At 41.7% G+C, this 25157-nt stretch overlaps 1 protein-coding gene across 1 annotated transcript in view; it reads left to right on the top strand.

Annotated features, from left to right (window-relative positions):
• The window catches only part of ADAMTSL3 (ADAMTS like 3), a 343828-nt gene that overhangs the window by 76069 nt on the left and 242602 nt on the right, over positions 1-25157 (top strand). Inside the window, exon 3 of the mRNA XM_021680458.1 lies at positions 22525-22652. Coding sequence (XP_021536133.1) covers positions 22525-22652 — 128 coding nt within the window. The remainder of the gene's footprint in view (positions 1-22524; positions 22653-25157) is intronic.

Here is a 25157-nt window from a genome sequence, read left to right on the forward strand (position 1 = left end):
CCCGCCCTCCATGCATCACTGCAGGGAGAGGGGCATTAGCAAATGTATATGCAGCCAGCACAATGGTCAGTGGTAGCGGCTGTCATGCATGGAAACGGCAGGAGGTGATGCTGGGTGTGCTGGGAGGAGGCAGAAGGCGGGTTGTCTCGCTTGCCAAGCCAGCGACTTCCAGCTTTGTCCCATAGATGTCAGGAATGGACTAAATAGTTTGAGCAGTGGGTGAGTGTGACAGATGTGAAACTATGTTTTAAAGGGACACATCCAGCTTAGATGTGTAGGGTACATGGTAGTGGCAACATGTGGAAGGCGGGAATGGCCGTAGATTAGTCATTGGTGAAGGCGGGGATCGGGGCTAGTGACCAGAGTCCTGGGTTGCAAGCAGAAATTAGAGCTCTCATCCAAGCCCGCTTTCACTGAATCGACTGTGTAGCTTTGCTTCTGGGCTTCTGTTTCACCATCTGTAAAAATGATAAGCCTGAAAGTCCCTTTCCAGCTCTAACCTCTTTTGATTCTACATTAAGGTTATTTATCAATTTGTGTTCCTTAACTGTGTTCTTGAGAAAGATGCCGAAGGCTAGTTTGGTGTAAAATCAGCCTTCTGGAAGCTTTGGTTGGGCTATTGTCTGTGAATTGCTTCTTCCACACTCATGGACTTCCAGATCCCCCTATTTCTACACAAATTTTGAAGCCAGTGGATTATGGATTCAAGCTGAACCAGAATCACGTATCAGCTATTACAAGCCTGAGGGGTTTGTTTCTTAATCAATTATAACATATCCGGTAACTCAACCCAGCTCCACGGAAGTCAGAATTAGCTTCCCTTATTGCACAGAGATGGAATGTCTTCACCTAAGCTTCTGCTTAAATAGCAATGAGAAGAGGATTAACACTGGCAATAAGGAAACTAGCCAGTGTGAGCCCATACTCGTTGAGGACTTGGGTGAGATATGTTTCTTTCTCCCTTGTGGGCTCTGTGGCACAGCTTGGTGCCATGACCAGAATCAAAAGCTAATTTAGGGAATAACAAAAATAAGACAAATAAAAAAAGATAAACTCACAGATCAGGACTCTGGCCCCCTTTGCTTTCAAAATGGTCCATAGAGAAATTTTTTCCATGTTGGAGAAATTTTAATTTCTTGATTCATTATCTCAAAACATGAATTTTTATCCATACACATTTGTTATTGAAAGTATTAACTCTATGCATGTGTTTGTTCATTAGCGAAATTACTAATTCATGCATTCATTTAGTAAATACTTAAGTGCGTTTTGTATGGCAGGTGCTATGTTAAGTGCTGGAGATACACTGGCAGATAAAACTAGATCAAATACCAGATTTTGTGGAGCTTGCAGTCCAGTTGATGAGACAGACATTAATCAGATAATCACATGGTTTGCTGTGTACAGTAGACCCCCCGCCCCTTATCTGTAGGGGATCCATTCTAAGACTCAGTGGACACCTGAAACCGTGCATAGGGTTATACCGAGCTCCATTTTTAGTATGTATTTTCTTACACATATACCTCTGATGAAGTCTAATGTATAAATTAGGCACAGTAAGAAACTAACAACAACAATAATAAAATGGAACAATTGTAACAATATACAATGAAACAATATACTGTAATGAAAGTTATGTGAATGTGTTCTCCCTCTCCAACTAGGCGCTCACCCTCCTTATGAAATGATAGGGTGCTTACATGATACGATGATGTGAGGTGGGGGACGTGGGCCCGGGGACATAGTGTTAGGCTACTACTGACCTTCTGATGATCACCTGCGTCCGGACCGCGGTTGAGCGGGGTCACTGAAACCGTGGAAAGCAAAACTGCAGGTTAGGGTGGAGACTAATAGGCTGAAGTCAGGGAGGTTCCTCTGAGGAGATGACATGGAGATGACATGGAGAACGAAAGCTCAGTGGACTCAGGTGACCAGGTGAGGTGGGGTTGCAGCTTTGAGTTGGTGATGGATATTTATTTCAAGGTCATTAAGATTTTGGCATTTTATATTATCATGGGAAAATGAAAAAACCCAATATGCTGACTTAACCAAGTGTTGGAGGTCATCCAGTAGTTTAGAAGCAGAGCCAAATTTATAGTGGACTTGAAGTCGAGTCTTGAACGGCAGGGGGACAGCTGTGGTTCTGCTTGGAGTCTTGTTGGCTGGGCCGCTGGGGGTTAACAGTATTTGGAAGCTCCGTCCAGGTAAAATGAAGCATAAGCAGGGTCACACCAAGCATAAAGCTCTGGGCGTTTGTGCTGCTTCTCCCGTGTGGATTTTCCCTGACATTTCGGGTCCTTTCTAAGAAGGTGAGCAGCTGTGCCAGGAAACTCACTGGTATGAATAGAAAACTCCACATGGAAACCTCATTCTCAGAAGCAGCAACCTTAATAAATGCAGAGGAGAAATTGCAGAGGTGAGATTGTCTCTTTGGCACTAATCTCAGTCTTGATTCAGTACCTGCTCACAAGCATCAGCCAACCCTAGGTGGAAGGATTGTGCCCCTAGCGTCCAGATGGGAAGCGAGACTCTATCTACCCAACAAGAGCCTATCCTACAACATTTTGGAGCAAACACCAGCCTAGAACAGATCTCTCCTTGTACAATGAATGAAAACCAACAACAATAATGTGAGAAATGTGAAAAGATGCTGTATCCTAACATTCAACTATATCCTACAAGAGGTGAAAAGGAATATTTAGAAGGTAATTTATTGCAGGAAAACAAATATGGTTTAAATTACTTTTGCTTTGGCTATGATGAAATTGAAGAAAACATTGAGTATATGAATATAACAAGATGAGATGAAAAAGGCTTAAAAGTTAAGGCAAGTATGTAAACAAATGATGTAATAGCAGGATTTTGATAGTGTGATGGACAGAATTAATGTTGTGAGGGGTGCCTGGGTGGCTCAGTTGGTTAAGCGACTGCCTTCGGCTTGGGTCCTGATCTCAGGGTCCTGGGATCGAGTGCCGCATCGGGCTCCCTGCTCGGCGGGAAGCCTGCTTCTCCCTCTCCCACTCCCCCTGCTTGTGTTCCCTCTCTCGCTGTCTCTCTCTCTGTCAAATAAATAAATAAAATCTTAAAAAAAAAAATTAATGTTGTGAAAACTGAATCCATGACACAGAATATAAAGAAATGAAAAATGTTCTGTTTTGTTTATGCTTACTCTCCTTTCTGTTATTTTTTGCTTTATTCCTTTATCATGTTCATATTTTTTGGGTACGGCTCAATTTTTGGTATATTTCTTTATTTTTTGGTACTTTTCTCTACAGACCATATTTTGCTTGAATTCCTTGTCTCTGGAGATTTTGAAAGTTTAAGCTCTATTGTTAAAAATTCCCACTGGATTTTTTTTAAAGATTTTATTTATTTATTTGACAGAGAGAGACACAGCGAGAGAGGGAACACAAGCAGGGGGAGTGGGAGAGGGAGAAGCAGGCTTCCCGTGGAGCAGGGAACCCGATGCGGGGCTTGATCCCAGGACCCTGGGACATGACCTGAGCTGAAGGCAGACGCTTAACGACTGAGCCACCCAGGCGCCCCCCCAACTGGATATTTTTAAGTTAATCACAGACATGATTAAATCAAATAAACGATTGACTTAATAAGGTATCATATGTGTATGTGTGTGTGTGCACATACAGACATGTAAGTTTTCTTCTCCAAGAACATTTTTGGCTTTGCTTTCGACTTTGTGACCATATTTCCAACAGTCATTTATACCATTGATGTCTAATAGAACTTTCTGTAATTATGGAAATTTTCTATATTTGCACTAATGCAGTAGCCACTAACTACCCGTGTGCACAGCAAAGTGCTTGCAATGTGGCTGGTGTTAAGGTTACAGTCATATTATGAGGTAGATAAAAATCTAACTTACATGATACAGATCTCTACAAGTGACCATATTCCTTTGATTACTTTATCTGCAACCCACTAGAATTTATACAAATATCTCCTCCTTTCCCCATGAATTATGGAGACTCTTTGCCTAGATGTTCACTGGTAGGGTTTCTTTTTTTATTATTTTATTTAGATTCAATTAGCCAACATACAGTACATCATTAGTTTTTGGTGTAGTGTTCAAAGATTCATCAGTTGCCTATAACACCCAGTGCTCATCACATCATGTGCCCTCCTTAATGCCCGTCACCCAGTTGCCCCATCCCCCCACCCAGCTCCCTTTCCATAGCCCTCAGTTTGTTTCCTGGAGTCAAGAGTCTCTCATGGTTTGTCTCCCTCTCGGATTTTTTCCCATTCAGTTTTCCCTCCCTTCCCCTATGATCCTCTGGGCTATTTCTTATATTCCACATATGAGTGAAGCCATATGAGAATTATCTTTCTCTGATTGACTTATTTCACTTAGCATAATACCCTCCAGTTCTGTCCATCTCGATGTAAATGCTAGTTATTCATCCTTTCTGATGGCTGAGTAATATTCCACTGTATATATGAACCACTTCTTCTTTATCCATTCATCTGTTGAAGGATATCTTGGCTCCTTCCACAGGTTGGCTCACTGGTAGGGTTTCATAAACTCCTGCTCATCCACCAAGATTCAGCTCAAGTAACACCTTCTCAGGAAACACTCCTCCCTTCACACACTGAGGGTTGTTGTCTTTCTCTTTGAGCACTTAGCGCCCCCTTGAAATCATGTGTTTTCCTTTCTCGTAACTAGAGTAATCTTCTTGAGGGCAGTGACTAAATCAGGCTTGGTGAATCTTTACATTGCTAAACCTACAAAAACCCTGGCTAACTCTGGAAAACTCAGTGGATCTGAACGTCAGCCATTTAGCAGTGACCTACACAAGGTCATTGTCATTTAACCAGGGAGACGCTCCTGCCATTTTTAGTCAAGGAATTGTGAGTTTGCTGTCAGGTCTTCCAGCCATGGATGTGCAGAATGTCCCGGTTTCTCTACCTGGGGTGACATGCCACCCATGGGTGGCCCAGAGCATGCAGACCGCCACCAATCCCAGAAGGAGTGAGATAAAAACACATGCTGGCTTCTTTCATGACTGACTTTTGTAGCTGTCAAATAGTATTTCTTGTGGGAGTTTGTTTAAAGCCTATGCCCCTAAAATGTGGTCTGGGTAATATTCTTGATGAGTTGTTGGCACAAAACCTCTGTTTTTCTATGTGAAATGGCTAACCATGGATGGAAGTAAATCACTGAGAAAAGTCAAAAAAGAATTTTTTAAAACTTGGTATCATTAAACTTGAAAATCTATGCTTATTTTTTCCTTGGAAAGAAAAGTCCACTGTGGATTGTCAAATATGAATGCTTTGAATATGGTTTGAGGTATGTTGAAATTAAGAGCTTCTGAAGATTATTTTGCGGTTCTTAATGTAGGGCAAGGAAGTATGTAAAGTAGCCTACACGGACCTACTTTAAAATAGTAAGGAGAGGGACGCCTGGGTGGCTCAGTTGGTTAAGTGTCTGCCTTTGGCTCAGGCCATGATCCCAGGGTCCTGGGATCGAGCCCCATGTCCGGCTCCCTGCTCGGCGGGAGCCTGCTTCTCCCTCTCCCTCTACCCCTCCCTCTGCTTGTACTCTCTCATGCTCTCTCTGTCTGTCAAATAAATAAAATCCTTAAAAAATAAAATAAAAAAAAATTGTAAGAAGCATCATGCAAATGCAGGGTACTTTGCTCCATTGTGGTGAGTGCAAGTAAAGCTGTTTGCATTGTAAGACTATCTGAAGGTTGAGGATTTTAATGATGCTTTGTTGTTATATTGTTTATAAAAGAATTCTTTTCCCTTTAACCAGTGTAAGTCATTATGAGCATAAAGAATCTTGGTTGTGTGGACATGCATTCTTCTAGAATGCATTTCTCTATCTCACCACTGTTAACATTTTGGGTCAGATCATTCTGTGTGGTGGGGGGCTGTCCTGGGCACGGAAGGATGTTTAGCAGCCTCCCTGGCCCGCACCCCTCACACCCTCCTTGCCTTAGTTGCAATAACCAAAAATATTCAGGTGTTCCCTGGGGGACAAACCTGATGGGGTGAGAAGTAACGTTCTAGAACATTTGTTGCAATGTGTGGACCTGGAAGTTAATAATCTTTAACATTTGACTGCAGGCCTTTGTTCCTTCAGCCTTGAGATGCCCTGAGGCAGTTTTCATAAATACCGTTTACAGGAATGCCAGCCCCTGGTACAGGCTGCTTGGCAAGCACTCGCCATCGAGACCCTGAATTGCCTTGGGTTTTGAAGCCACAACGGGACAACTTCTTTGGATGCAGGTTGGATTTTTCATGTATCAGAATAATTGACATTTAAAAAAAAATTTATGCTTGTATTAAAAAAAAATCCAGGGGCGCCTGGGTGGCTCAGTTGGTTGAGCGACTGCCTTCGGCTCAGGTCATGATCCTGGAGTCCCGGGATCGAGTCCCGCATCGGGCTCCCTGCTCGGCGGGGAGTCTGCTTCTCCCTCTGACCCTATCCCCTCTCATGCTCTCTCTATCTCATTGTCTCTCTCAAATAAATAAATAAAATCTTTAAAAAAAAAAAAATCCAGCAGTATGGAAATCTACAAAGAAAACTACAAATCACCCCTATCCCACTTTCTAGAAATAACTAGTGTTTGCATTTGGTAAATAGCTTTTCTGGACATTTTCAAACACATATACAAATAGGATTTTGCATAGGACAAATAAATCGATGTAGTTCTATAGAAACGCTATCACATGATGTATGCCATTTTAAATTAGAAATATTTAATTTCTATGAATTTAACAGATGATAAGGAAATGAAGTGAAGGGCTTGCAAAACCTGGGCTGAATGCTTCACAGAAAGATAAATCATGTCCTCAGAGACATTCCTAAGAATGAGATTATGAGCAACATGAGGACTTTGGAGTTACTGTGTTTAAAAACTTCATGATTAAATTTCAGACCATATTACTTAACTTTCCTATGACTTTCCTCCATTCACCTCCCAATTTTTATTATAGTTTTATTAGTTTAATATAGTATATGTTCTGTCCTACAACCTTAACGTTCCTGTTGTTTATTTATGTGGATTAAAGACTCACCACCATTCCTTTTATATGACTTCTACTATCCTGTTTTTTAAAATTTTGAATCATCTCTTGGCTAGATGTCTTCATCGACTTTTTAAGGAAAGGCTCCATTTTCTGAGCTTTTTTTTTTTTTAAATATTTGAAAATGTTAGTGTTGCCTTTATTCTTTCTATTTTTTTGTAAAATATGCATGACCTAAAATTCACCATCTTAAACATTTTTAAGTGTATAGTGCAGTGGCTTTAAGTATATTCACATCATTATGGAACCATCCCCATCCCAGAACTTTTTCATCTTACAAAACTAGAAGCCTGTCCCCATTAAAAAAACTTTTCCCCATTCTTTCCTCCCCCGCCCCAGACCCTGGCAACCACCGTTCCACTTTCTGTCTCTATGAATTGTCTATTCTACATACTTCATAAGTGGAATCATACAGTATTTGTCTTTTATTTACTTATTTTTTTGGTCTGGCTTATTTCGCTAAGTATAATGGTCTTCAGGCTTCATCCATGTTGTAGCATGTGCCGGAATTTCATTTCTTTTTAAGGCCAAATAATATTCCACTGTACGGATATATCAAGTTTTGTTTATCCGTTCATGCGTCCATGGACATCTGGGTTGTTTCTGTCTTTTGGCTGTTTTGAATAATGCTGCTATGGACACGGGAGTACAAATATCTGTTTGAGTCCCTGCTTTCAGTTCTCCTGGATATAGACCCAAAAATAGGATTGCTGGATCCCATGGTAATTCTATCTGATTTCCCACCAGCAAAGTACAAGTGTTCCCATTTTTCCACATCCTCTTCCAAACTTGTTTTTTTTGTTTGTTTGTTTCTTTTTCTGGTTTTGTAAAAAAATAACAGTCATCCTATGGGTATGAGGTGGTATCTCATTGTGGTTCTCCTTTTTTCCCTAATGATGAGTGATGTTGAGCATCTTTTCTTGTGTTTATTGGCCATCTGTATATCTTCTTTGGAGAAATGTTGATTCATGTCCTTTGCCCAATTTTTATTTATTTATTTTATTTATTTAAAAAAATTTTTATTTTATTTAAACTCAGTTAATTAACATATAGTGTATTATTGGTTTCAGAGGTGGAGTTCGGTGATTCATCAGTCTTATATAATACCCAGTGCTCATTACATCACGTGCCCTCCTTAATGCCCATCACCTAGTTACCCCAGCCCCCACCCCCTCCCCTCCAGCAACCCTCAGTTTGTTTCGTATGGTTAAGAGTCTCTTATGGTTTCTCCCTCTCTGATTCTGTCTTGTTTTACTTTCCCCTCCCTTCCCCTATGATCCTTTGTTTTGTTTCTTAAATTCCCCATATGAGTGAGATCATATGATTTTTTTTAAAGATTTTATTTATTTATTTGACAGAGAGAGACACAGTGAGAGAGGGAACACAAGCAGGGGGAGTGGGAGAGGGAGAAGTAGGCTTCCCGCCGAGCAGGGAGCCTGATGCGGGGCTCGATCCCAGGACCCTGAGATCATGACCCGAGCCGAAGGCAGACACTTAACGACTGAGCCACCCAGGCGCCCCGAGATCATATGATATTGTCTTTCTCTGATTTACTTATTTCCTTTTGCCCAATTTTTAATTGGGTGTTTCTTTTTTTGGTTGTTGAGCTGTTCTTAATATATTCTGGATATCAATCCCGTATATGATATATAATTTATAAATATTTCCTCCCTTTCTGTGTATTACCTTTTTACTCTGTTAATAGTGTCCTTTGATGCATAAAAGTTTTAAATTTTGATGAAGTGCCTTTATTCTTGAATATGTCTTGGCTGAGTGTAATATCTTCTTGGATGGTACTTTTTTTTTTTTTTTTTTTTTTTTTAGTTCTGTAGGTATTGCTTCCCAGGTCTTCTGTCCTGAAGTGTTGCTGTGGAGAAGGCAGACTTTTCCCCTTTCAGGCAACTTGCTTTTACTGCGTGAATGCCTCAGAATTTCTCCCTATCTACATCCTCTAAGGAGTGTTCCCCCCTTTCCATCAATTAGGAAAAAAAAAAATCTAAAGAAAAAAAATGTAGAAACTAACATAACAGACTCGTGTGTACCCACCACCCAGAATTAACTAATATTAATGGTTTGCCATATTTGGGTCACAATATTTTTTTAATCAGTATTTTACATGTATATAGTTTAAGAAGTTTCTTGGGTTGGGTTCTGAGAGGCAGAGCTGAGATGAGGATTCATGTCCAAGTGATTTATTTGGGAAGTATTTCTAGTGGAGCCTAATAAGGGAGTGAGAAAAGCAAGACAGGGAAGGGAAAAGGAAGGAGCACAGCAAAGGTGGGATTTCAGGTAGAGTCCCAGCCTCTGCCTTGTTCTGCCGGGAGCTCTGGAGCATACATCACCCTGTAGAATTGGTCTTGCTTCAAGGCAAGGGAGCTGGGCCTGCATCTAAAGTTTGAAATATATTAGTGTGCATATATTATCCTCCATCCTCTTTTTTTTTAGTGCCTTCAGACTCTGTAATGATGCTCCACATTTCATTCTTGGGATTGATTGTTGTGACTTTTCTTTCTCTTTTTTCTTCGATAGTCTTGCCAAGGAACTTTATCAGTTTTGTTTGTCTTTATAGTAAACCAGTGTTTAGATTTGTTGATCCTATTTTTTTCTATTTTTGTTTTCCAATTCATAATTGCTGTTCACATCTTTATTATTTTCCTTCTACTTTCTGTGGGTTTCATTTGCTGCCATTTTTCTAATGTCTTGAAATAATTTGAGATCATTGATTTTTTCAACTTCTTTTCAAATATGTATGTTTAAAACTACAAATTTCCTATATTTTCTACTAGGAATTTTATGGTTTTAGGTCTCACATTTAGGTCTTTAATCCATTTTTTAAAAGATTTTATTCATTTGTTCGACAGAGAGAGGGGGGAGAAAGAATGAGCAGGGGAGCGGCAGGCAGGGGGGAAGCAGGCTCCCCACTGAGCAAGGAGCCTAATGTGGGACTCAATCCCAGGACCCTGGGATCATGACCTGAGCCAAAGGCAGACACTTAACCAACTGAGCCACCCAGGCATCCCGGTCTTTAATCCATTTTTAGTTTATTTTTGTGTATGGTGTAATAAAGTGGTCCAGTTTCATTCTTTTGCATGAGGCTGTCCAGTTTTCCCAACACCATTTGTTGAAGAGACTGTCTTTTTCGCATTAGATCTTCTTTTTTCTTTGTCAAAGAGTAATTGTATAATTGTGGGTTCATTTCTGGGCTCTCTATTCTGTTACATTGATCTATGTTTGTGTTTTTGTGCTGGGACCATGCTGTTCTGATTACTATAGCTTTGTAGTATATCTTGAAATCTGGGATTGCAGGGAGGGAGCCTGCTTAAGATTCTCTCTCTCCCTCTCCCTCTGCACCCCCCTCTTAAAAAAAATAAAGAATGTCTCTTTTAAACAGAATATAATTGAATTTTCAAATTTCACCCTGATGATCTTTTAATTGGCACATTTATTCTATTTGGATTTATTGCAATTATTGATATATTTGCACTTAAATCTTTCATTTTACTATGCGCTTTTAAATTGTACTCTTCTTATCTATGTTCTTTTTTCTCTCCATTTTGCTTTCTTTTGGATTGACTGAATATGTGTCCTTAATGTATGTTTTCTCATCTATTAATTTGGAAATTATAACTCTTTTCTCTTCTTTTAGTGGTAACACTAGAGATCAAAACATGTATCCTTGACTTATGGAAGTCAGTTATAAATTTGTCCTTTCATCTTCTTCCTAGATGGTGCAAGGATCTCAGGATATTGAATGTTATCCACCACTCTTCTGACTCATAACACCATTGTTGTCATGTAGCTTAATTACATATATGTATTTTAAACCCCACAAGCCATTATAATTGCTGTTTTATGTAGTTGCTCTTTATTTAGATTTACCCACATTTGCCATTCCTATTTTGACTCTTCATTTCTTCATGCATCTCCAAGCTTCCTTTAACCCTAAAAACACCTTTTATGGGGCACCTGGGTGGCTCAATCTGTTAAGCGTCTGTCTTTGGCTCAGGTCATGATCCCGGGGTCCTGGGATTGAGCCTCACATCAGGTATCCTTTTTAGCGGGGAACCTACTTCTCCATATCCCTCTGCCCCTCCCACTCCTTGTGCTCTCTCTCTCTTCCAAACAAATAAATAAGAAATCTTTTAAAAATCCCACCTTTTACTATTTCCTTTAAGACTGGTCTGCTGCTGATGAATTCTCTATTTTTATGTCTGAAAATGTCTTTTTTTTTGAAAATGTCTTTATTTCATTCATAGAGGATATTTTTTCTTTTCTAGTTGTCCTCAGTGGGATGTTGATCCATATTACCTAGCGCTCCATAACGGTCCAACAGACTTTTATAATTGGCAGCATTTAGTTTTCCTTGCTAGTCAGTCTTAGCTGATGTTATGTTGGACATGCTTCACAATGACTTACCCAAGTATTGTAGATAATATCCTATTGAATCTTTCTTCATGTGAAGTACCTTTATATTTAAGAATTTCTTTTTAACCAAAAGTTAAAGCAAAACAAAGCCCTCATAGTATTTGGGCATTTTTATTTATGTATCTTGCTATAGTTGGAGAGGAACTGGTTATGGTTCTTTTCTCATTTGTTTAGTAGCTATGAAAATTGCACTGATGGAGAGAAACATTACCTAGGTGTTCTAATCCATAACATAGGATTGTGTAGGGGTTGTTACAGAGGGGTGAACCTCAGTGATTTCTAGGCTTCCTGGGGACCATGGTGTCCCACCCATGTGTTAGTGCCAGCATACAAATGTCCCATAGTACGATTTGTCTACACTCTGGAAACTTTCATTTGAGTTTTTAAAATACACTAATATTTTATATTTGAAATATCCCAGAGAGAAAGCCCATGGTGCAAAGAGAATAGAGTTTAGAGAACAAGCATCATGGAATAACTTCTTAGATTCTGTTTCTGTGTGCACATTGCTGAACTCACTGTCCAGTGAAGATGGCAAAGTGCCCTTTGTTTTTTATTTTAAAGTTATTAGTGTCTATGTTTCTTACTTTCTAGAGCATGATATTGTTCTGTAGCAAGATTGTAAAGAATCTGACATTAGTTAGAGATACACTTGCCTATTGATTACCTTCAAACCGACAGTCATTCATTACCAACAAGCTCTCAGTTTAGCCCCCAGGGGCCAGGGAAATAGTGTGAATCCTCATAGTGGCTGGATGAGATCTGTGCAAATTGGAGGGAGGGCACATGCCCCTTAAAAATCGTGTGGTTAGGGCGCCTGGGTGGCTCAGACGGTTAAGCGTCTGCCTTCGGCTCAGGTCATGATCCCAGAGTCCTGGAATCGAGTCCCGCATCGGGCTCCCTGCTCCTTGGGAGCCTACTTCTCCCTCTGCTTCTCTCTCTCTCTCTCTGTCTCTCATGAATAAATGAAAATATAAAATCTTTAAAAAAAAATCGTGTGGCTATATCTTGGCTGTTGTAAATAATGCTGCAATAAATATAGATGAATGGATCAAGAAGATGTGGAATATTACTTAGCTATAAAAAAGAATGAAATCTTGCCATTTGCAATGACATGAGTGGAGCTAGAGAGTATTATGCTAAGCAAAATAAGTCACTCAGAGAAAGACAAATACCATATGATCTCACTCACATGTGGAATTTAAGAAACAAAACAAATGAGCAAAGGGGAAAAAAGAGAGAAAGAGATGAACCAAGAAATAGACTCTTTGAATATAGGGAACCAACTGCTGGTTACTAGAGGGGGAGGTAGGTGAGTAGATGGGGGAAACAGGTGATGGGGACTAAGGAGTGCACTTGTTGTGATGAGAACCGGGTGTTGTATGGAAGTGTTGAATCACTAAATTCTGCCCCTAAAACTAGTATCAGACTGTATGTTAATTATACTTGAAAAAAAATCGTGTGGCCATGCTTCATTTGAATTATTCCCATGCTGGGATGTGGGTCCTATATTGTTTTCCTCTTTTCTTTTCCTGAGAAGTCGGAAATATAGATTGTTATGTAAAATCTCCGTATTTTTAAACATTAGCCAATGAGTACTTTTTGGGGGTAAGATATGCAATTATAGTTAAATAAATCAGATTCGCAGGCCAGGCTCCTCCCAGGACCACAGGTTTGCTCCCTTTATCTTAGTGGGTATCCGGGTGCTGTTTATGTCCGGTACACAGGGCATTAGGAGTCTCACCTCGAGGGCAGGGTTTTCAGGCGGTTGAGGCCTGAGTGAGATTCACATGTGCCACAAGCCACTTAGTACGGAAGCCCCAGAGTCACCCCAGCACCTCCTTTCTCCCTGCGATGTGGGCAGCTGACAGGTCCTGTTGATTCTAGTTCCTGAAGACCTCATGTCTAAGATAGTCAATCTGAAAAGTTCTCATCACAAGAAAATAAAATGTTTTGTAATGATGTATGGTGACGGATGTTAACTAGGCTCATTGTGCTGATCATTTTATAGTATAGACAAATACTGAATCATTATGTTACACACCTGAAACTAATATGTTCTATATCAGTTATATCTCAATACAAAGGTAAACAGATGAATAAACAATGCAAACCTCCATGTCTGTGCCCTCCTCTTGCAGACCCTGGTGGCTTCCAGCTCTGGGTTCTTGTCTCCTGCATGCCCTGTGGGCTGTCCTCCTGCAATCCTTCCCCGCATCCTGGCCAGAGTAATTTTTCCAAAATAACAATTTGCCGAAGTCTCTCCTCTGCTTAAAGACATTCCAGTGAGTCAGTAAGTTACTGTGCTGGAAAGCTCCCCTTGGCCCTTCAAATCTTCTCTCCACTGCCCACCACCCCGTGCTGCACCCACCCAGGAGTCGGGCCTGTGCAGACTGCCTCAGTACTCTCCCGTGTCCCCTGGTTCCACTGAGCCCCGCAGGGCATTGGAGACAGGGAGGAGGGCAGTGTATTTGCTTCCGTGGCTCTCACTGTAGGGTTGATGTGAGCTGTAATTCTTAGCCACGGCCTTAGTGCCTGTCAGGCAGCCTTTACACAAAGCTGCCCTTGCCCCATCTCGTATGCAAAACCCAGGCAGACGGTGTGAATCACTGCACTCACAGAGCCTGCCTGGTACCAGCTCGGGGTGGGGGCCGCGTCAGCCCTGTGCTTTCCCTTTGCCCTGTCCACTCCTTAGTAAATCGTGTGTTTTTAGAATGCTCCTGAAATGGTCCCCATCTGAAGCTGCCCTCTGTGTCCCACTGGGCCCTAGGTCTCCTCCCTAACACAGTGGACTGGATTGCTGTATACAGAAGGTCGGCCTCACTCTCAGAAGTCTGGAAATGTTTTGTTGGTGTTCCTTCATCTGGACTTGGAGAAAACCTTAGTTGCCATGATTTGGGACATCTTCATAACAATTGTGGGAGATTTTTCTTCTCCTAGAACAAGAGGTCCAACCAACCCCCAAATTAGGAGTTTGCATAAAGGGTGTGGATGAGGAGGTAGAAAGCACATCATCAGGTCAGTCCATGCCTGGCTAACTCAGGAAGGGCACTAGATAAGGTGAGGAATCACAGAACTGGGGGCGGCCTCCCAGGTGTTGGGGCCAGCAGGAAGAATCTAGGGAGGAAGAGGCTTCCTCAGAAGCTCTCCCGGACTATACCTACCCCGGGCTCAGGGAAGCCGGTCCTGCCTGGCTCTCCACTTGCTGGTCTCCTGCAGAGAGAGCTGCCACAGGAGGAGGGTCTTCTTGCCACTCTGGAGTTTGCCATGGGAAGCAGGACTTGGCAGATGTGTTTGTGTTTGGGGAACAGTCTGAGCCATGATGTGCTTGGATGTGGAATGTGGTGTGAGCCCGAGCTGGAGAAAGGGAGCTGGAGAATGAGGCAGAACAGGTCACAGAGAGCCAAGAGGTATAGAATGTGTATCCTGAGGGATCTGTAAAGGGTTTTAAGAAGGCGGTAAAATAACCAGGACCACATTGTTGCAGAGGGTCAACCAAATCCTGGAGGCCATTGACCATCAGGGTCATGAGTTGTGGATAGCCAGGCATCCTCCTTATCATGGTTTCAGTTACTGGAGGTCAACCACAGTCCTGAGGGAGACGATCCTCCTCCTAACCCAATGTCAGGAGGTCACTAGCAAGCTAATGCTCCGTCACATGACCACATCCTTCACTCACTTCATCTCCTCACATAGGCATTGTGCCATCACACATCCTCACAAGAGGAAGGTGGGGTGAGAACAACACGATATTTTGAGGGAAACCGCATTCACATAATTTCTGTTCCATACATTGTTATAATCATTCTATTTTATTATGAGTTATTGTTCATCTCTCTCTTTTTTTTAAAGATTTTATTTATTTTAGAGAGAGAGAGAGCACATGAGTAGGGGAAGGGGCAGAGGGAGAGGGAGAGAGAGAGAATCTCAAGCAGACTCCGTGCTGAGCATGGAGCCTGCCATGGGGCTTGATCTCACGACCCTGAGATCATGACCTGAGCCAAAATCAAAAGTTGGATGCTTAACCAACTGAGCCACCCAGGCGCCCCATTGTTCATCTCTTATTGTGCCTAGTGTATAAATTAAACTTTATCATAGGTATGTACGTACAGGAAAAAACATCATATATATATATATATATATATATATATATATATATATATATAGGGTTCAGTACTATTTGTGGTTTGAGGCTTCCACTGGGGGTCTTGGGATGTATGCCCCATGGATAAGGGGGACTACTGTATACACTTTTCAGTAGAGGAGCAATGAACTGAAAAGGGAGAGGTAAGATCCAGGGGTCTGGGGCATCTCTCAGTAGTGCCTTGTGCACATCTGTAGATATGTCTGCGTTTAATATATTTTGGTTGAATTGAATTGTTGAGTTTGTGTGACAGGTTGAGTGACATTTTTATGTCATTTACCCAATGCATATATTTTTAAATTTTTTGTTGTTAAAGGCTGTGAGGTCATATTAACCTGAAATAATGTATTTACTGTCAACAAAGTCTGGGTCATTTGTGATCTCCTTAAATAACCTTTGTGGTAACACTGGAATGAACACTTATTTGATGTCTGGGAAGTAATATCCCAGTGGAACTTATTTTATTTTGGGTTGTTTTTAATATGGAGCTGTTAATATAGCATTTCCAGTAAGTGACCTTATATGTGAAATCTGTGTTTAATTACTAACATTTTTGCAAGACTGGTAGAACTGCACTATTCATTATAAGTCACAGATTTAAGAACTTGTCAGCAAAATATTTTATGATTTGATTTATGCATGAGGATCCAAGAAAGGCAAGGAGTCCTCGAGTCTTTATGAGATTGTGAACACACTTATTCCTACAATATTCTTGGCTTTTTCCAGTCCTATTATATAATGAGTAAACAATATCTCTTTTGAATTTTTCATCCAAAAATATTCCCCAGCTAGAACTTAACTTAGGAAAATATGATTTCCTAAGAGATCTTTAAGGCTGATAGTTTTAACCAAACAGCATAAAGTGCATTTTGCTTCTCTAAATGTGTTCCCATAAGTTTTCTTTTAGTGTTTTTTCCTCCTTAAAAAAAAAAAAGAACTTTTATTGGGTGTTTTATTGCATGAACTGTACGTGTTCATTGTATAAAAGTGGGAACTGTAGATGAGCAAAGGGAAGAGACTAGAAAAGCATCTGATTCCATCACGGTTACAAAAGAGAGATGAACCAAGAGTGAGACCCCACCTGCGATCACATCGCAGGAGAGGGGTTGATAGGGATGCGTGAGGTCCCACCTGCACCTCCAGCAGAACTGATGTGTCCTTGGAAAGGGTGCATCCCTAACGAGGCTCTCCTAACCAGGTGGCAGGTGCTTCTGTGTCAGCGTCTTCTTGCTCTGGGGCCCTATGTCTGTCGCTGTCAAGGCCCGATGGCTGATTCTTTGTCACCACGTCCCTTCAGCGCCTGTCACCTGCTGCTGGCTGTCCTGCAGCCCATCCAGGCCAGTCCTCCCTGGGGCACCAATTCATGAACTTCAGAAGCCCTTGGTCTTTGTTCCTGTGTAGGGAAATTCACAAATATGTCTGGGTCGTGAGCATCAGTCAAAGAATGGGTATCCCTTGTGTAATAACCTAGATACAGCCAAATGCTTCTGAAAAATAGAAGCATAGCTCTGCTTGCAACGTAAAGAGAGGAAAAAGTAGAAGTCCCCATTGAGATGCCGGGAGAATGTTGTGGTCAGGCGAATCAGCAGCAGGTGCGTTCCATCCAAGATGCAAATTGCCTGCTGCCAGTGATGATAGGTCGGCTGCTGGCTTTGCTGGATTCCTGGTCACAAGTGCAGTGGGGCATCCGCGAAGAACATGCAGGCTTGTCAGGGTCAGACAGAAAGAGGCTCCCCCCACACCTGACGTGACAGTTCCTCACCTGTCAAATGGGGCTGGTAGGACACAGCTCGAGGGTTTGTTGAGGTTAGAAGGACTGTAGGAAAAGGACAGGCAAGCAGTGCTCGGTCTGTGCATCAGTAGCAGGTGATTTGTGCACGAGTGGCTCTCCTTTAGATTTTCCTCCGCACAGAGGCAGGGTCGCGGCGTGACATGATGTTGGTTGACTCAGACTTGGGGGAGAAGACCTATAGATAGGGTTCAGATAACAACGTATAAAGTACTAATAACATGGAATTTAAATAATTTGTTAAGACAGCTTATGGAGATGCTCGTGAAGAGGGAACTGGGTTCAGTGGTACCCAGCTGACAAGCCTAGAATTTGGCTCTTCAGAGTCACCTTTGGGCCAGACATCGAGCTGATACCCATCAGCCAGCTTTTATTGTCCCTGGATTTCAGGGCTGGGGCTGGCCAAAGTGGGGCTGCCAAATACCCCTTGTCTCGGGAGGCTCCCTGCCACCCCACAGCTCAAGAACATAGACCCCACCTGCTTAATCTGGGCCCCTAAGTGGCTGGTTCCTTCCCTCCCCTCAGCTTCTTCTGCCCCCTAACATTTGATGATGGTGATAGGCATTATTCCATATTTTTATTGTAACACTAAACTGTGTCCACAGATTCCAAGTCTGATTAGTTGGCTGCTTATTTGGCATGATGGTCTGCTTACTACTTAAAAATAAAAGCAGAAATATGCATTAATGGAATTCTGTAAGATTAGGGAACTATGTCCAGCACGTTTATCAGGGAACAGGGAAGCTGCAAAGCCGAGCGAAGTGGCTCATAGATGGGTGACAGGATTGGGATTCAAATGGATCTCAACAGGCCAGCACTCTGGGCCAAAACCAACAAGAGGAAATTCAGTAGTGATTCATGTTAAGTCTTGCATAAGTAAAAACGGGAGAGAGCTGGCTTTACTGTTGCTGCTTTGGGAAAGATGTTATTTTGAACTTACTGAGACGTTCACTCATTACATTTATTGAGATGATGTGTGATTTGTTATATATGTGTTATTCTATTTAAATCCTGCTGCAGTGAAGGTTATCATCTCCATTTTATAGATGAGTTCGAGAAAGGTTAAGAAATGTATCCAGGGTCATATAGCTTTCAACGATTATGTGATATGGCCTCCGTGATGGGATCCAAGAAATGGTGTGCCGGAGAAGGAAGGAAGGAGGGAAGGGAGGGAGAGAGGGAGGGAGGAAGGGAGGTAGGGAGGAAGGGAGGAAGGAAGGAAAGAAAGGAGGTGGGGGAAGGAAGGAAGGGAGGAAGGAAGGAAAGGAGGGAGGGAGGGAGGAAGGGGAGGTAAAAAGGGAGGGAGGACGGAGGGGAGGAGGGAAAGGAAGAAGGGGAGGAGGGAGGAAGGGGAGGAGGGAGGAAGGGAGGAAGGAAAAAAGGGAGGAGGGAGGGGAGGAGGGGAGGGGAGGAGAGGAAGGAGGGGAGGAGGGAGGGAGGAGGGGGGAGGGAGGGAGGAGCGAGGAAGGGAAGAAAGGAAGAAGGGAGAGAAGGAAAGAAGGGAGGAAGGAAGGGAGAGAAGGAAGGAAGGGAGGGAAGGAATGAGGAAACTCAGATTTTATCAGAAGAACCCTGGAGTGTGGGGCAATGGGTGGTATGTGTTATTCTCAGATACAGTGTTGTATTCTGGACACTACATTTTAAGATTAAACACGTGCAAACTTAAGTGTGTTCAGAGTAAATATTCATGGACGAGCTGGGACGGTTGAAGGGAAAGCTAGTGCAGGGTTCTTGAGCAGAAGCTGATGGAGACTGGCGGTCCCCTGCCCTGGGAGGGATGTGGTCCAGGAAGGTGCTACTGTGTCACCGTCAGGAAGAACATACAAACATACATGCACAGAATCGTCCTGGTGGTGCTTTCTTCGCCACCACGGGGCTTTTCTCTGACCGTCTGTGCTTGCTCCATGCTACTGGCATCAGGGGGGAGAGGCAGGAACCGGTGCACGTCAGGGATATTACTGCTGGTCTTTGGGTAAAGAAGCATCTGTGAGAAGGGGGCAGGGAAGACCAGCTGGCAGAAGGTGGCAGCGGGGTTTCAAAGCAAAATCCCATCTTCACGGCCAAGGGCAGGAGAAAAACTCGAGGACCCCTCTTGAGATGCAATTTTCTCTGTTTTCTTAGGGGGGGAAATATCTCACTGACCCAACCAGAGAAACCAAATGCCTGCATTTATAACATGCCTATTTTAGTTATTTTAGAATCAAGATTCTTTTTTTTTTTTTGTAAGTAAAGGTGGAGAAGTTATGGAAAGAAACCTGACTCTAACTATAAACCGAACAGATGGGATAGTGGGAATAAAAACAAATTAAAGCAATATTGCAAAGAACTCTCAACTTTCATTTAAAAATATATATGATGATGTTTTTCAACTTCTCACATTCAACCTATGGGTAGATCGGGTGACAAAATGAAAAATCAATTTCAGCTGTGTATATTTTAAACATTTACCTAAATGATTTGGACTTACCAACCCAGAAGTCCAGATGAATGTATTAAAGTGCTATTTGTGTGTTTTTTATGAATTAAAACTTTATTTTATATTATGTTATAGACAGGACGCAGTTCCATTTGGTGACATTTCGTGTAGAAAATTGAACTGAACAGTGATCTAATTAGAACAGTAAATAGTATGGGTTTAATTAGCCCTTATTCCTGATGACAGATTTGATCAGTTGCCAGATATTTATCCCTTCCTTTTGCTTGACTGTTCCTAAAGTATTACCTCAAGCAGGACCGTGCACTGTGCTATAAATAGGTAGCTTGGCAAGAAGCCATGAAACCCATTGACCGGTGAGTCTTGGGTGGAATTGATTGGAAAATCCCTCCTTGGTTCATTATTCCATTTCACTTTTGAAAGTCCTTTCTACAGATCCCCCTCTTAATTTAAAAAAAATTTTTTTTTGGTTGGATGAGGTAATATGGCCTAAGGGCTTAAGGAAGCCCGTGTAATATCTAGTTCAGCCGTTCTCTGTGGTTTTATTAGTATTAGGGTTTCCTTCATAAATGTTCCTGTTCTCTGACTTACAGCTTGCCTGTTAAATTCTCTCTGACTTGAACTTTTCTGTGTGTGGATGTGGTCTTTGTTTGCTTGCTTACAAATATTTAATTCAAGAATTAAAGTGTTTGCTTTAAAATTTTTTTCTTTTTGCAAAATGCAGAGAAACAAAAACAAAAGAAGATAAAATCACTCAGAGTCCTTGAACCTGGAAGTTGCCACGGTGAACATTTTAAATTAACTCCCTCCTTTCTAAATGCACGTACATGGTTACCTGTATGAAAAGTGATGCAGACTTCCCCTGTGCTCTGAGGATTGTCTTTTACCCCCTCCTTCAAAAAAATTATTTTTGGAAAAGATATTTTAAAAAAATGCAAGTTCGGATAAAACTAACATCTGTTATAGCGCCCCTTGGCTTCATCAGATGTAAGGTTTTGTCATATTGGCTTCAGATCTTTTATGAGGGTGGAGGAGCTCTACGGCATTCAGCTGGTATGCCTTCTGTCATGGACAACATTTGCTCCTAGCCTACATCCTCCGTTCTCAGAGGCAGGTTGCTCCTCCCAGCCCATATGCTTGTCCTTGTGGTATGCATTTTGTGTGTACACTCACATCCCTGTACCTTTATCCAAAGGGTGAAGAGATAGCAAATGTTGTGTGTGTTTTTATTTTAATGTAAATAAAATGGAAATATTCCAGTCTTTTCCTTTGTAGCTTCTGCCTTTGTTGACCTATCTAGGACAGTCTTGCCTCTGTCAAGTCTATAGACTGTTAATCTATAATTTTTCTACTATTTTATGGTCTCAGTGCTTTTAATAAAAATTCTAATATATCTGGAAATCATTTTGGTGTATTTTATGAAAAAGTCATTTATTTTTTTAAAAAATTTATTTATTTTGGTGGGGGGAGAGCAGAGAAAGAATCTCAAGCAGACTCCACACTGAGCATGGACCCTGACGTGAGGCTTGATCTCATGACTCAGAGATCATGACCTGAGCCAAAACCAGGAGTCAGATGCTTAACCAACTGAGCCACCCAGGTGCCCTGGTTTTTGTTTTATTTTTAAAAACATTCATCACACTGACTTGTGGTTCCATCCCACCTCCTTATACTTGAGTCTATTTCTGGACTCTTTTTTTTTTTTTTTAATTAGTAGATTTTCACTGTTTATCGCTATGCCAGCTCTCTACCCTTAATTGAGGCAATTTTGCTCCAATTTCCCTTCTTTTACAGTTTTTTTCTTGGCTCTTATAGACTTTTACTCCACCAGATGAACTTTGGAATCATTTTGTTGGGTTCAAAAAAAATTCCCTTGGGGATTTTGATTGGAGTTGTTATAAATTTATAAGTTAATTTGGAGAGAATTAGCATTTTATAGTTTCGAGACTACCCATTTAGGACTATGTACGTTTCTTCAACTCTAGGCCCTTTAGTGAAGTTTTGTAATTTTATGGAAGTAATACACATCATTTCTTCTCATATCTACATCTACATCTGTCTATACATTTTTAACATATACCTGTCCTCCTCTTTTCTCTAGAGTATCCCAACATAAGTCAACGGTAGCCATTCCAGAACACTAATTAAACCCAATTAATTAGTTGGTTTAATTAGTGGACCCTTCTCTATTTTCTTGGATCCCCAAGGCTTTAGTTACTTTGTTTTCTTGGGATGGAGCCCTTTTCAGGAGATTCCACAAATCCTCATGCAAAATAATTTCCTTGGAGCTAGCGCCCATCTGTCTGACAGAAGGGCAAACCAGGATTTCAGTGGCGAGAAGTCTTAGGTACATGCTGGGACCCTGCTGTGTAGGTTATAAAACATAACTTAGCCTATTTAAATTTTGGAATGATAAAATTTCAGATTTAAAACTGACCTTAGAAGCTGCCCGGACAAAACCTTCATAACGTGGAAGGGTACTTATGTGACACTAGTTTCCATTTAAAACTGTGTGTGTGTGTGTGTGTGTGTGCGCTTAATGTAGCCATTCCAAAGCAAAGCATCTCTAGGCAACCTTCTCCTCTGTGAACAGCTTAGAATAAGACTCTGGAAAAACTGGAGAAGCTTGGGGATAGTTCTGGCACATTTGTCTATAATTCATTGTGTTTTTTCACATTCTAGACCTCAAGAAACACTCGTTCAGATGAAGACAAAGACAGCAACTGGGATGCTTGGGGCAGCTGGAGTGACTGCTCGAGGACTTGTGGGGGAGGGGCATCATACTCTCTGCGGAGGTGCTTGACTGGGAGGTAAGTGGTGGTTTTACCTGCTCTTCTCCGTGGATGTCAATGCCTTTGAAGGGTGGGGCTGGGGAGACAGCTTGGCTTCTTGGCTTTGGAAAGGTACTAGGATGGTGATATGACATCTGCTATATATAAATATTAGTCATCCTCAAGTTACCATATTTAAATAGTAATGGCCCCATTTTCATGAGTGCGGTCATAGTCCATCCACATGAGACTCCCAGCTCAAAGGAGCCTGGGGCACTAGATACTTTAAGCTTTGCAGGAGGGAAGGCCGGCATGTTAAGTCACTTGCCTCAAATTGTCAAGACTAGGGATAATGGCTCAAGTCTTCTGGGTTCTACCCTTGAGTTATTTCAATTTTAGTTCATTTCTTGTTCACTTTCTCTGAGCAACCCATCGATTAAGAAGGTAATGCAAGTTCTGTTTTCACACCTTAGGTACACTTATATTAAATAATGTGTTAAAATGTAAGATCTGCTTCTTAAAAAACTCATAAGTTTGTAAGAAGCTCACACGTGTCATTGCTTTTGGGACAATTTGAGGTAATCCTTCATAGGGCAGTTTAAATCCCAGCCAAGAATTTACCTTTGCTGTCAGGTAAGACAGAGCCCCAGGTTGATGAAACCTGATGTCCTGGTTCTGGACCAAAGGAAGGCTCCAGGATCATGGCAGCTGTCTTCAGATTTGGGATATTGTAAAGCAAAAGTGTAAGTTGATTTTCCCTGAGTAGTGTCAAGGTATAGATCAGAAATGCAGGGAGAACATATTTTGTCTGGCTCATCTTGGGATTCATTGATGTCACTGTTTTATGGGATATTAAAGAGTGACCACATACATCGTCCAGTTTCATTGAGACAGTGCACGGTGGGACAGATGGGAGATTGTGATGTGGCCTTGAGAAGGAGGACTCTTAGTTCACTGCAGGACAGCAGGGGGAGGCTGTTGGAGGCGCTGTTGGTGACATTACCCCAGGCTGAGTTTCAACTCAGGGCACTGGGCTCTAAGTGAATGGTTGCACAACTGAATCCAGGGATTAGTCTTGCGTAGACAAACTGGTATACCTGCTTCCCCTATATTGTTACCTTGGGGAGGAAACGAAGACCCTGTTACTCTAAGTGCATCATGCTGTGTGGAAGGATGACAGGATATTATGGTGTACTGGCATGTCTTGATCCCAGTGAAGCCTACAGTAGGAGGGCTGTGTGCCTGTGGGCAAGGGTCAGGGAGGGACTTCTCATGTGTGGAATAAGATTTTTCCCACTGCTGTTCAGTCACTTGGGAGAGAAGTTTCCAGCATAGAATCTGGTGTCCGGAAGGTAGGACTTTAGCACCACTCTGTGGCCTCCAAATCTGAGGGGTCTGAATAATTTGCAATCAGTGGTGGGGTTCAGTTGGAAAAGGAGTGGGGTTTATTTGTGTTTGTCTTTTTTTTAATAGTATGTACTTGTATTTGTTAAAAAGAATTGGATGAATATATCGAAGACCATGAATGACCACTTTCATCATTTTGTCATGCAACCAAAATGCTTACATATTTATTGGTTATTTTGTTAATTAAAAAATAACTTTGATTTTGTCTGGAATATAATTTTGCTAAGTGATCTGTTTTAGTGTGTGTATGAATGTGCATCTTCTCTTTCCTAACTGGGGTCAGCTGATCATTAAACACTTCGGATAAGGAAGGGAGGTTGCTAAGATGCTTCTGTCTTTTCTGCACCTATTCAGGAAGGGCAATTTGGGCATGAGGAGAGCAACAGAAGGAGGAGATCTGTCTTGACATCAGTGAGCATGTCTCGGTGCTCTGTGGTTTGGCAGATGTTTAAAGCTGCCTCCTTCTGTTGTGAACACTTTGATGGATTTCTCTGAAGCACTATTTCCTCTTTTCTCCCAGTCCCTTGACATGTCTTGCCAGCAGTGACCTTGAAATGTGCTGTTCACAATCCTGTCTTGGTAATACTGTTCTTCCCTCAACTCTTGGACCACTAGGCATACTCCAGGTGTCCCCCTGTTGATGTCTACTCACCCCTCAGTGGTCATCTTGGCAGGTTCCTAAGACAGCTCTATGCTGCCTGTCTTGCATGTGGCCCACCCCTGGCTCACCAGAAATCCTCCTGTGAACTTTGCTAAACAAACTCTTGAAGTGCTGGGATTCATTGCAGCAATACCTACTCTTCATACACAGGCGCTGTGACCAAACTCTCTGCCCTTAAATTTCTCAGGTATGAATTAGCCACCAACCAACTGCAGGAGACACGGGTTGAACTCTTTAAGTCTTGTCCCTAAAATTTCATCCCCTTGATTTGGAGTTAGCAGATTGAAGCCCTCATCCCTTTTCTTTCTTGGGGCAGAGTGAAAAGTAGGATCATAGCACACATTTCTCAAAGAAATCTTCAGAAATCCTTCCTCTATATAATTCTCTACTGAGGTGTCTTCAGCACCAGACCCTTTTAAAAATAAAGCCATCTATCTATCTATCTATCTATCTATCTATCTATCTATCTATCTATC

Source organism: Neomonachus schauinslandi, chromosome 9 (assembly GCF_002201575.2).
Source record: "Neomonachus schauinslandi chromosome 9, ASM220157v2, whole genome shotgun sequence".
NCBI lineage: Eukaryota > Metazoa > Chordata > Mammalia > Carnivora > Phocidae > Neomonachus > Neomonachus schauinslandi.